The following is an 11,986-nucleotide window of genomic DNA, read 5'->3' on the forward strand; positions in this document are numbered from 1 at the left end:
CATAAACAAGGACCATGGCAGCTGGGGGCAGGCTGAGCCGTATGCGTTCCTGGCAGCCGTGGCTGACCTTGGCCGGGCAAGCACAGACCTGCCTCTCAATGCTGGGTGGGAGAGGCACCAAGCCGCTTGCAGGACTTGGCCTGACTCAATGAGAAAAGAAAATAACACTCTGGGCAAACAAGAGCATAGTAAGCTCTTTCCACCTCACTCCCTTTTTTATTGATTCTTTTAGTTATTTATTTCTCTACACTCATCGGATTCCAGCGAACAGCTTGGCTACTGCCCCCCTTTGCTTTTTACTACAGAGGATACTTTCTTTTTCTATTATTCTACTCTTACTCACTCCTTTCCAGACTTTAATTTGATTTCTTTATTTCTTTGTTTTTCACAGTGGAGATGAGGCTTTGAAACGTTGCTGTTTTACATATCTTAGGGGCTCCCCTCAATAGGTGAGCTGCCGTGGCGACAAAAGCCATAAAAGCCCCCCAGGCCTGGTCGAAGCGTAGGACCCCCTCACTGCTTGGCTCAGCCAGAATTTTCTCTCAGCACCCCTCCACGGCTCTGTCCCTCCATTCATTGGTGTTGCCTCTCACCCCCAGCAAAGAGCACAGCGGTTTGCATCGGGTGCATCCACTAAATGATTTGATCGGAGGAGACGTGGGATGGAGTGAAACAGAGACCTCCCAGGTCATTTCCCACACCACATTACAGCCCCCAGTGTGAATGTCTGGGTCTCCCTTTCCCGTTTCATCTGTCTCTCTCTCTCTCTCTCCCCCTTCCATCTGTCTCTCACTTTCTACCTCTCCGTTTTCCTCTCTCTCCATTCTCCTCTCTCTGTCTAGGGGTGAAGGTAGATGTAATTTCTTACCAAAATACATCAAAGGGCTCCTTTACTAGGCTACCAGCGCACGTTCATCCACTCGCAACATAATTCCAGCCTCCAAACAGTTGTGAATGGAAAGATACATCTGTTCCACAAAACACCACAAAGTGTAATGACATTTTGGTGGTCATTAGGCCAGAATTTATGCATCCACTGCTGTCCTTGCATGTTTCAGTGTCGGCCATTCATCTCTGCCTCTCTCTCTCTCCTCATCTCTGCCATCACTCATTTGTAGTGTGGTGGTGTTAATGGGACTAAGTTGATTTGTGTGTGACGATGGGAATGCTTTATTACCTTTCCGGTCAGAGCTTGTCAGGTTTTTTGTGCAGAATTATAGGATGTGTGTGTACTGTTCAAAACAGGTCAGAGGATACAAAATGAAGCATAACATAGGCCTACGTTTACTTTTAACTGCTGGCTTTAAGGTCATTAGTCAGTTGACAAACGGTAGCTGGCTTGATGTATCAGCTGTGTAAAGGAGTTGATCAAGCATTCAAACTGTGTGTGTTTGCGTGTGTGTGTCAGAATGCCGTTGCTACACCTGACTGGCTGTGGTAAATCGGATCTGGCCAGCCACCTCTTGCTGCTCTTTACAGTTTGGCCATGGGAGGGGCCAGGGTTTTTGCGTGGGTGATCTTTAGCCTCCTGTCAGGGATCAGACAAACACTTATTAACTGAGAGGAATGCAAACAAGCGAGAGCTAGAGCTGGAACACAGGACAAGACAGGGATGGAGGAGTAGGAGGGGTGCACCCATCTTGTAAACTCCCCACATATGGATTCATCCAGAACATTCTAGAACAATGGAGTTCCACTGGGGGAGTAGGTCCTAGGACACTGTGACCTTTTATATGTTACAGAATACAACATATTACACAGCATGTTGCTCTTACATAGTTTTAGTAAGTTGCATTTGTACTATTTTCTGTTACTCAGGTTAAAAGCATCTAATAATTTAATTCATGTTTCATATGTTATCACATGACACAACTTAATTTATAAGGCCACAAAGGTACTGTTCTCTTGTTGCAAGGCACCCTGTAGACTGTTGTGAGAGGTGTGAGGCAGAATTACGACCTGTTTTGTCTCTACATCCCTATAGTCACCATGTTATAATTTGTGAAAGTGGCTTGGGACTAGAGCAAGGAGGAAGGGCCATGGGTCATCCCCTTGTCACATTGAGAGGGTGCCAATGCAAGTGCACTGAGACTGAAGACAAATGACAACAGATTTAACAGATTAGTGCCAGAGGACCCACAGCACTTGGATGAGACTGAGCGTAATGTTGAGGATATGAGGTGTTAGACCCTCTCTGTGGTGTGCCTTTGTTTGATAATGGTTTAGAACTAGGCAGTCAGTTTTACCACTGCCCTCAAGATCTGTTTGCAAACAATACTGATTCCTGGATATGTGTAGCCTATAAACAGACATCCTGAACTTTTCTTTAGTTTGAATGTGAATGTATGTTTTAGTGGACGGTAGTGAGGTTGGTACATTTGGTTTAGTATTTCTTTGCATGGGGCTGGATTATTTCCTACATTTTACTCGTTACATCTCCACAATTTTATTTGACTGGTAACTCAAGTAAATTAAATGTAAAAGGCCCAATGTACCATACCATAGTAAATACTGGATGTTGACTTTGTGTAAATTCCTCTGTCTGTATTTTGTCGTTACATTTGTCTATTGCTGGCAGCACCACATCACTAAGTCAAATTCCGGGTATGTTTAAATGGACTTGGTGAATAGAAGTGATTCTGATCCTAAAGAATTGTAATCTTCAATCTAAACTTCTACTTCTCTACATTGAGCACTATAACTTTGCAAGCAATAAGGATGACCTTTTAGTGTGACCTCTGGCAGTCAGCCCCTCCGTGTTACAGTTACTGGGATCCTTAGGGCGTGTTTTGCAAGTCAGCAAACCACACAAAGCAGGAATACCCTGCTCTGGCCGATTGAGAATGCAAAGGCCCAATTCAGTGTGTTAAACAGCAGATTAAAGAGTCAGGCCAACTGAAAGGCCACAGCGCAACCCCAGACCCAGGAGTTAAGGACCCATGAATAACATGTGGAGACTCACACACAAAGGTACTGTGTCACTCACACCAGAGACGGGAATGTTGACCTCATGTCTCGCACAGGAATACGTCAAGGTGTAAAACATGCTATGCCACGGTTGACTGAAACGTTTTATTACATGTTTGAAGTATGTCCACAAATATCTATATATGCAGCTCATTGTTGAGGATTTTTTATTTTACTCCAGACTACAGATGTGATAGCAGCATTACGGAGCTTTAATAATCTGATACATATTGTTATATCAGAAGTCTTTCCGCATGGGTGGTCTAGTTAGGCTAGAAGACACAGCATTGTCAGCTTTGATAGTGGTCACCATGGAGATGGGCTAGACTTGGGGAGCTATCCGGCTTACTGGAAACGTGGTTTATTGTTGACTTTCAGGGAAGGGGAGGGAGCCTGCTTGTGAGGGGTGGGAGGGGAGCATGGTCTCTTACTTCCTGGTAGTATGGACGTTTTCTCAGCGGGGCATTCTCTCATTGTCCATGCATCTAAATGCATCTCTCTCACCTCTCACGTCAGGTGTGATGACTCGTGGCCAGGCCTGTCAAAGGGCAAGTCGTAAGGAGGTTGCACATATAATACATGCAACCTTCCAAGAGCCCTTTCATTCACAACATTGGTAAACTATTTATATTACAAAGTGAGAAAATCTAAATATGATATGATAAAAATGCAGAGAAGGCATTTATCAATATTAATCAAAAATAATTCAATAATAATTCACATACGAATGACATACCAGTGGTACTATGGCGCAATAAGATTGTGTTTAACACTTGTCTATTTAGAGAATTGCAGAGACTGTTTTCCCTGTGGCCTCATCACAGCAGATAAAAAGCCTTATTTCCCAGACTTCATTAGCATCAGTAATATACGAGTGTATTGTGAAATAAAAATGTAAAATGTTGTGCTTTGCTGCCCTCTTGTGAACTGTATGAGAACTTCTTTCAAAAATGTACAATGGCGTGCACTAGGACCCGGTCGTCACTAGTTACCACAGCCACAATTATGGCTAACCCCCGTCTATTTCTACAATTTATCTTGTTATAATCAGATTTTGAACCTAACCCCATGCCTAACGCTAACATTATATTAAGACCCCCAAAAATAATGTTAGTTTAAATATTTTTTTTAAGATACAGACAATTTTGTCTTTGCGGCTGTCTATTGGAAACCCTAGGACCATTTGACAGCCGTCTACCTATCAAACATGGCTGACCAAAACAAAACATCAGCTGAAGTAGAATTCGGCAATGAATTACTAAAGTAAGTGTACAGTTTAAACGCCGTGTCTTTGAATAGGCACCGGGTGAATCGTTTCTTACATAATAGTTTTTGTCACATAAGTTAGCAAATTTAGTACAGTTTTGATGTGATATTCGAGCTGTTATAAACGTGTTAGCAGCTAGCTAGCTAACCCATTCATAGACGCGAACTGCTACGGACAACGCTAGCTAGGCAATCTGAATGTGGTTGTCCTGTCTTTATCAGCGCGGTCAAATATTTTAATGTTTTTCTAACCGAGCTAATTAAATGGAAGACCGGCATTTTTGGGGGGTGATTTCTTACCATATATAGTGCGAAAGACGTGTAGCCAGTGCTGACACCAATTGTAGACAGAGTCAGTCCTTGTAACTTGTTTTGCTTCTGGTTCAATGACAGCCCATCTGAGCTGTTCGAAGCCCGCACGCGCAGCCACAAGATCCCGGTGCGCGGGCAGAAGGATTTCATTCCCACTGGGTCGGATCAGCAAAGGGATAGGCTTCAGCAGAGTTTGGACGAGCACTGGAATCTAGTATCTGAGGAGCGAGTGGAGAGGTTGTGAGTAATGGATGGTGGAACCAAGGACGACTAGAGTGACGCGCCTAGTAGAATTAGATACTGTATGTGTCATCAACTTTAGACTGTTGGTGTGGTTAGATGATTATACCTAGTCCATATGTATTTGCAGCTAAACAAACATGTCAATTCATTGGTATTACTGTGCTTTACAGCTGGTGGCGTGACTGACTCCTTGTATGTTTTTGTGCCCAGGGGGAACCTGGTGAAGGCAGTGTGGATTTCCAGTGACATGATAGTGGAGCTACAGTCACCAGCAGTGAGTAATGGTCCATCAGAGAGAGCGAAGGACCTTGTCATGACAAGCTCTCTGCCTTTGCTGATGTCTATTCAAACTCACCAAGAGCTCACCTCTCATTAACATTTAGTATAGGCTAATGTCTAAAGCTTTCACATGAAAACTGACATTACATTCATTCTCTGTTCTGCTGTAGGGGAAGTTTTGGCAGACCATGGGGTTTTCTGCCCATGGTAAGCAATGTCTACATCCAGAAGAGGCTCTCTATCTAATGGAGTGTGTAAGTGCATGGGCTCCGCTTTGCCAACATGTTAATCGGGGAATTGTTACCAGCTCACACCATTCAGGTTATAATTATCCCTGGTCGGATTGTTGTTCACCTAATAAAGACATTTCCATTAGTTTGATACATGTGGATCCAAATAAGACAAACACAGTTTGTCATTTTTTCTTAGAATTGTTACCCCTTGTGATCCTCAAAATGAATAGGGAAACCTGCAAGTGTTCTACCAAGACCTGCCACTGTCCATCCAAGAGGGCTATGAGAGATTTCTATACTCGAAGACAATGAGTGTACAGCATTACCAGGTATGAGAAAAGACAATATAATAAAATTCCAGCAAGTCTAAACTTATGATTTGACGTAACGGGATGATTTTATTTCCTCTAAAGGTTTTTGGCCATTTGAAACGACTTGGCTATGTGGTGAACAGATTTGATCCCAGGTAATTGTCTCCCTCATGGACATGACCTAGTCTAGATTCTAAGGCCATTCCTTTCCTTTTCCTTAGTTGCATGCAAGCGACTGTATTTATGATCTGAGGATTGGTGTTGTTCCCTGTAGTTCTGTGCCATCGCAGTATGAGAGGCAGTTGAACCTGCCCCAGTCCCGAGACAGATCAGGAAGACTTCCGAAGAGGAAACGCAGCCACAGCCCCACCTCCAGGTGAGTGAGCAGACACAGACACACCCAGTTTATATTTAGACATGGTTTAATCACTCAGTCAACCCACACGCCTCAAAGCGATTACTGTCCAATGGGAAACCCTGCCTTTCTGCCTCTTCTAATGCGCTCCAGGCACACAGGAACACAGGAGGGCCCCACTTCTAAGAGAATGGAGGAGGAGAAAGACTGCAACAGAGAGGAAGAGGACAAGAATCCTGACTCTCTTTCAGCCCCAGACATTGACGAAATCCAAACAGCATCACACGTTGACCCCACCACTTCAACCGAGGGTGGCCAGGGCAGGAGCTGGTGGTCAAAGAAAGGCTCCCCAGACCCTGACTCTGAGCTGCCAGGTCAGCCCCAGAGCTCCCCTCGCTGGGACTTCAGCTCCATCCCCTTCCCAGACCTGGGCTCCAGAAGCTGGCTCCCCAGCAGTCTGACCTCCCCAGACCCCTGCCTGCTGCCCGGCGCTGTGGGGTCAGTGGGGGCCTGCGATGTGGCCCCCTGGCTGCAGAGGCTCAACCTGCGGGAGGTGAGGATGTCCCGGCGTGAGTGTGAGAGGGAGCGGGACAGGGACCGGTACCGGAGGGACATCAACCAGGACAGAGAGGTACGACGTTGCAGGAACTGGGCGGAGTACCAGGAGCTACAGGGGAGAAGGATTCAACGGAGCCGCAGAGATAGGCCAACACACCTGTGGGAGGGGCCGGTCACACCCCTACATGACCCTGCACAGGTCACTTCAACTGGTAAAACTAATCTGGACTTCATTGCTGTCAATGACAAGTTCCTATAAGTTCCATTATCTGTTTACTCTCTGATTCATCGTTACATGAACCCATTATCCCATGTGGTTTATCGAAGTTCAATTACATTTTTCATAACCAGCATCTTGAATGGTTAAATGTCTAAATGGTTTTGACGTTTATTCCTTCTTGGACGCAGGTGAGCTGCTGGACAAAATCAGTGTGATCAAATCCACACGGCTGCTGGAGGGAGCATCCAGGTATTCCTCTTTAGTATCTTATCACGAACCCTGAAGTGAATTTAGTAGGAAATGCTAGCTGAGTGTTCCATCCTGGTTCGTGGTAATTGTATCTCCCTGCTCATTCATAATAACATCTATTAAGATGAGTGAAATTACAGTTAACGAAAATGTACGCTTAATCCAGTATAAACTAATGTATAGGATTTATTATAGAGGAGACTAAATTCACTAATTCTACAGCTCACTGGCAGTCATGTCTTAAGTGTAAAACTAATAATGACTCAATAATCCATGCTTTCTGGTAATGCTGTAAAGTTGTGGGCAGAGCTAGAAAGTTGACCTTCAGAAGTATTACAATATAAATTTACTTTTAATCTGTCTGTCTTCATATTTCAAGACCATTGCATATGGGGGTGTAGTAAGATATCCAATGGGTTGGACAATTCTCATCTTGAAACAATCAGGGAAATCAATCCATGCGCCATAATTAACACAATGGAAAAATCTAAGGATTTATTATGTAAATATTTAAATAGTATGGGCAACAGAGAAAAACAAATTGATACAATTTCAGGCCAAGTGGCAATCAATAATACAGGCACTAAGGATGGGGGTGTGAGCATGCTGGTCTGGGCAGATGAGATGTAGTCACTGTTTGTGTGCATCTGTACATTTTTGTTCGTTTTGTATATGGAGTGGAAAAATGTATAAATAATAAGACGAGTGAAACCCTATACTGTGGGTTTGTTAAATATGATTAACATTATGTCCTAGGATGATATATACAATATGACGTAGAGGTGCATTTTATATATTACATCTATTTCTATGCTGCCTGCCTTGTTTGACTTTGGGCTTTGTCTTCTCAGTTTGAAAGGTTCAGAGGAGTGGAGAATCTGTTTCAACATTTACCAACCCGACACGGTCGCTGAATTCAAGAAGAGCGCTCCTGGAAAACCCTATTCCCGCATGTGTGTGTGCAGGTAAACATCCCAAAACTGGCAGGGTTTTTTTGCATACTTTATAATCAGTAAAAATAATACATAAACAATAATACAATTTTCAAAAGAGATGTCACAAGACCACCTGCCATCGAAATCCTAAATGCACTATTATCAAATGCTACTGCATGCTGAATATTGTCTGCTGTCTTCTCCCAGTTTCGATGGTCCAGTGCCTGACTTGTGGACACTGAAATTGCTGGCTTTCCAGAGTGGGGATGTCCCGGTCACCTATGCAGTGGTGGATCACGGGGACATCTCCTTCTACTCCTTCAAGGACTTCCAGATACCCACAGACACATCCTTCTGAGGGCCTGACCACAGTAAACAGTCACACAGCCCTGGTTTAACTACTGCACCATGCCAGGGCTGCCTGCGGTGGATCTGAAACTCTGCAACTGGAACTAATGCCAAAGAAATGAACAAAACGTAATTCTCTTAGTGAATTGATGGACTGCAGTCCTCACACTGTTTGATGCTGTAGTATGCCTTCCTCCTGTGTTGCAGACTTCTTTTAGTGGCATATGATCATCTGCATCTGAAGGCAACCTACATTGTCACCTCTCCAAACAATGTCACCATGTCTTATACCAAGCATGGTTTTGTAAAGCCTCTGAAGATTTTGAACCGAATTGGCTCGGTTTTCTTCTGCCTTTATCTCATCACCACCATTAGTTTTCTGGTATTCATATACTGTATCACGAGTGGCTTCACTATGTATGCACTTAGTATAGATGCGCTATGTGTAGATCATGCGTATATCTCAGCCCTTTATTTTTGTCTATCTGCCCATATTTTAGATCCAATCAGCTTTACTGACTGGCCTTTTGTTGTTGTAACCTCACATGTTTAAGTTACCTAACTCCCGATCTCTTGTTTTTTTTGTTTCAAATTGCTTGTAAATGATTGCCTGTATCTGTAGAGTTTATCTTCACATTATGTCTTTGTGGTTGAGTTATTGGTGCATTGTTCTCATTGTCCTTCCTAACAAAACCAATCCCCCCAAACCCAAGTAGTGCCTACCATACACTTCTGCCCATTACATAAAGAAAACAACCTTTATTCTACTTTTATGACATTCTGTCTGAAATCTATGGGACTAGTAAGCCTGTGTAATAACATTTTCTTTACATTTCCTTTGGGTGGCCTAATCTGAAGATGTAAAGCACATACTCTTCTCTCTTATATCAGTCCACAAACTCAGTGGTGTTAAAACATTGAGATGAGGTTACTGACCACAACCTGCTCCTCTCAGCTCTAGCTTACCAGCAACCCCGTCCATCAGTCCTTCTGTGATGTGCAGTACAATAAATACACTGGATTTCCACCCTTCAGGATCACATTGTCTCTAAGTCAATAGGTTAGGAGGAGATTTGATCCATTATTTTTTCACCTTTATTTAACCAGGTAGGGAAGTTGAGAGCAAGTTCTTATTTACAATTGCGACCAGGCCAAGATAAAGCAAAGCAGTTTGACACATACAACAACACAGAGTTACACATGGAGTAAAACAAACATACAGTCAATAATACAGTAGAAAAATAAGTCTATATACGATGTGAGCAAATGAGGTGAGATAAGGGAGGTAAAGGCAAAAAAAAAGGCCATGGTGGCAAAGTAAATACAATATAGCAAGTAAAACACTGGAATGTTAGATTTGCAGTAGAAGAATGTGCAAAGAAGAACTATAAATAATGGGGTGCAAAGGAGCAAAATAAATAAATTCAGTAGGGGAAGTGATCTGCTCTGACAGCTGGTGCTTAAAGCTAGTGAGGGAGATAAGTGTTTCCAGTTTCAGAGATTTTTGTAGTTCGTTCCAGTCATTGGCAGCAGAGAACTGGAAGGAGAGGCGGCCAAAGGAAGAATTGGTTTTGGGGGTGACCAGAGAGATATACCTGCTGGAGCGTGTGCTACAGGTGGGTGCTGCTATGGTGACCAGCGAACTGAGATAAGGGGGGACTTTACCTGGCAGGGTCTTGTAGATGACCTGGAGCCAGTGGGTTTGGCGACGAGTATGAAGCGAGGGCCAGTCAACGAGAGCGTACAGGTCGCAGTGGTGGGTAGTATATGGGGCTTTGGTGACAAAACAGATGGCACTGTGATAGACTGCATCCAATTTATTGAGTAGGGCTATTTTGTAAATGAGATCGTCGAGGATCGGTAGGATGGTCAGTTTTACAAGGGTATGTTTGGCAGCATGAGTAAAGGATGCTTTGTTGCGAAATAGGAAGCTGATTCTAGATTTTACTTTGGATTGGAGATGTTTGATGTGAGTCTGGAAGGAGAGTTTACAGTCTAACCAGAAACCCAGGTATTTGTAGTTGTCCACATATTCTAAGTTAGAACCGTCCAGAGTAGTGATGCTGGATGGGCGGGCAGGTGCATGCAGCGATCGGTTGAAGAGCATGCATTTATTTAGTTTTACTTACATTTAAGAGCAATTGGAGGCCACGGAACGAGAGTTGTATGGCATTGAAGCTCGTCTGGAGGGTTGTTAACACAGTGTCCAAAAAAGGGCCAGAAGTATACATAATGGTGTCGTCTGCGTAGAGGTGGATCAGAGACTCACCAGCAGCAAGAGCAACATCATTGATGTATACAGAGAAGAGAGTCGGCCCAATAATTGAACCCTATGGCACCCCCATAGAGACTGCCAGTGGCCCGGACAACAGGCCCTCCGATTTGACACACTGAACTCTATCAGAGAAGTAGTTGGTGAACCAGGCGAAGCAATCATTTGAGAAACCAAGGCTGTTAGGCTTGATTACCAACAACGACGAGACGGCCTACAGGGAGGAGGTGAGGGCCCTCGGAGTGTGGTGTCAGGAAAATAACCTCACACTCAACGTCAACAAAACTAAGGAGATGATTGTGGACTTCAGGAAACAGCAGAGGGAACACCCCCCTATCCACATCGATGGAACAGTAGTGGAGAGGGTAGTAAGTTTTTAAGTTCCTCGGCGTACACATCACAGACAAACTGAATTGGTCCACCCACACAGACAGCATCGTGAAGAAGGCGCAGCAGCGCCTCTTCAACCTCAGAAGGCTGAAGAAATTTGGCTTGTCACCAAAAGCACTCACAAACTTCTACAGATGCACAATCGAGAGCATCCTGTCGGGCTGTATCACCGCCTGGTACGGCAACTGCTCCGCCCACAACCGTAAGGCTCTCCAGAGGGTAGTGAGGTCTGCACAACGCATCACCGGGGGCAAACTACCTGCCCTCCAGGACACCTACACCACCCGATGTCACAGGAAGGCCATAAAGATCATCAAGGACACAACCACCCGAGCCACTGCCTGTTCACCCCGCTATAATCCAGAAGGCGAGGTCAGTACAGGTGCATCAAAGCTGGGACCGAGAGACTGAAAAACAGCTTCTATCTCTAGGAAGATTTTAGCCCACTTAATCCCAAAATATCTCCATGTTTCCACCATCATTGTAAAGGCCTAGTTATTTTGTTGCTTTGACGAAGTCATTTCTGAAAATGTATTTCATCTGATTTATTTCACATAACAGGTCAACCCGGTTATGTGAACTGAACTCTCATTTTTAATATGGTGAAACTATTCCTTTTTAAATATTTTTCAAAAGAAACACATGAACATCTAATAGTCAAATCATAGAGTAAAAGCAGGTTAGCTGGTTCTACTCTTTTTTTTCTTTTTTTTTTGCTGTTTTCTGGTGTTTTGTGGTGGAAAACTGAACATTTCATTTTTATGAAGGTTGAAATAAATTGCTACTCCCTGTTTCACCCAACAAGCTTCCATTCCCGTCACAAGGGTATTTATGGCTGATTTAAAATACATATTAAACCCTGTTACAGTTCACTTTGTTACTTTATTTAGCCCTTAATAAGCACTTACTCTAGTAATTTATTTAACTTCTTTAGATGAGAAAATACGTTTTATGAAGTTGAACATGTGCTCTTTATGACAGATTGTTAAAATGAGGTGAAATCAACAAAATCATTTGACTAAGTTACACTTCTCAAATAGCAATGAAT

The 11,986-nt window shown here is 43.5% G+C and overlaps 1 protein-coding gene across 1 annotated transcript; it reads left to right on the forward strand.

Annotated features, from left to right (window-relative positions):
* Window positions 1-3,996: 3,996 nt before the first annotated feature.
* Window positions 3,997-9,312, forward strand: LOC139421438 (TSEN54 tRNA splicing endonuclease subunit). Its single transcript, XM_071172346.1, has 11 exons — window positions 3,997-4,230; window positions 4,627-4,785; window positions 4,999-5,062; window positions 5,238-5,321; window positions 5,531-5,629; window positions 5,714-5,766; window positions 5,886-5,987; window positions 6,120-6,736; window positions 6,933-6,993; window positions 7,845-7,958; window positions 8,136-9,312. Exons 1-11 carry the CDS (start codon window positions 4,175-4,177, stop codon window positions 8,284-8,286), a joined length of 1,560 nt encoding a protein of 519 aa, XP_071028447.1. The 5' UTR covers window positions 3,997-4,174; the 3' UTR covers window positions 8,287-9,312.
* The last annotated feature ends 2,674 nt before the right edge of the window (window positions 9,313-11,986 follow it).

Source organism: Oncorhynchus clarkii, chromosome 12 (assembly GCF_045791955.1).
Source record: "Oncorhynchus clarkii lewisi isolate Uvic-CL-2024 chromosome 12, UVic_Ocla_1.0, whole genome shotgun sequence".
Classification (NCBI taxonomy): Eukaryota; Metazoa; Chordata; class Actinopteri; order Salmoniformes; family Salmonidae; genus Oncorhynchus; species Oncorhynchus clarkii.

Excerpts from the sequence above, each read along its gene's own strand:
- LOC139421438 (XM_071172346.1), top strand. The coding sequence starts at position 4,175 with ATGGCTGACCAAAACAAAACATCAGCTGAAGTAGAATTCGGCAATGAA. Across the intron at positions 5,063-5,237 it reads TGGAGCTACAGTCACCAGCA|GGGAAGTTTTGGCAGACCAT; the intron begins GTGAGTAATGGT and ends GTTCTGCTGTAG. Across the intron at positions 5,767-5,885 it reads GTGAACAGATTTGATCCCAG|TTCTGTGCCATCGCAGTATG; the intron begins GTAATTGTCTCC and ends TGTTCCCTGTAG.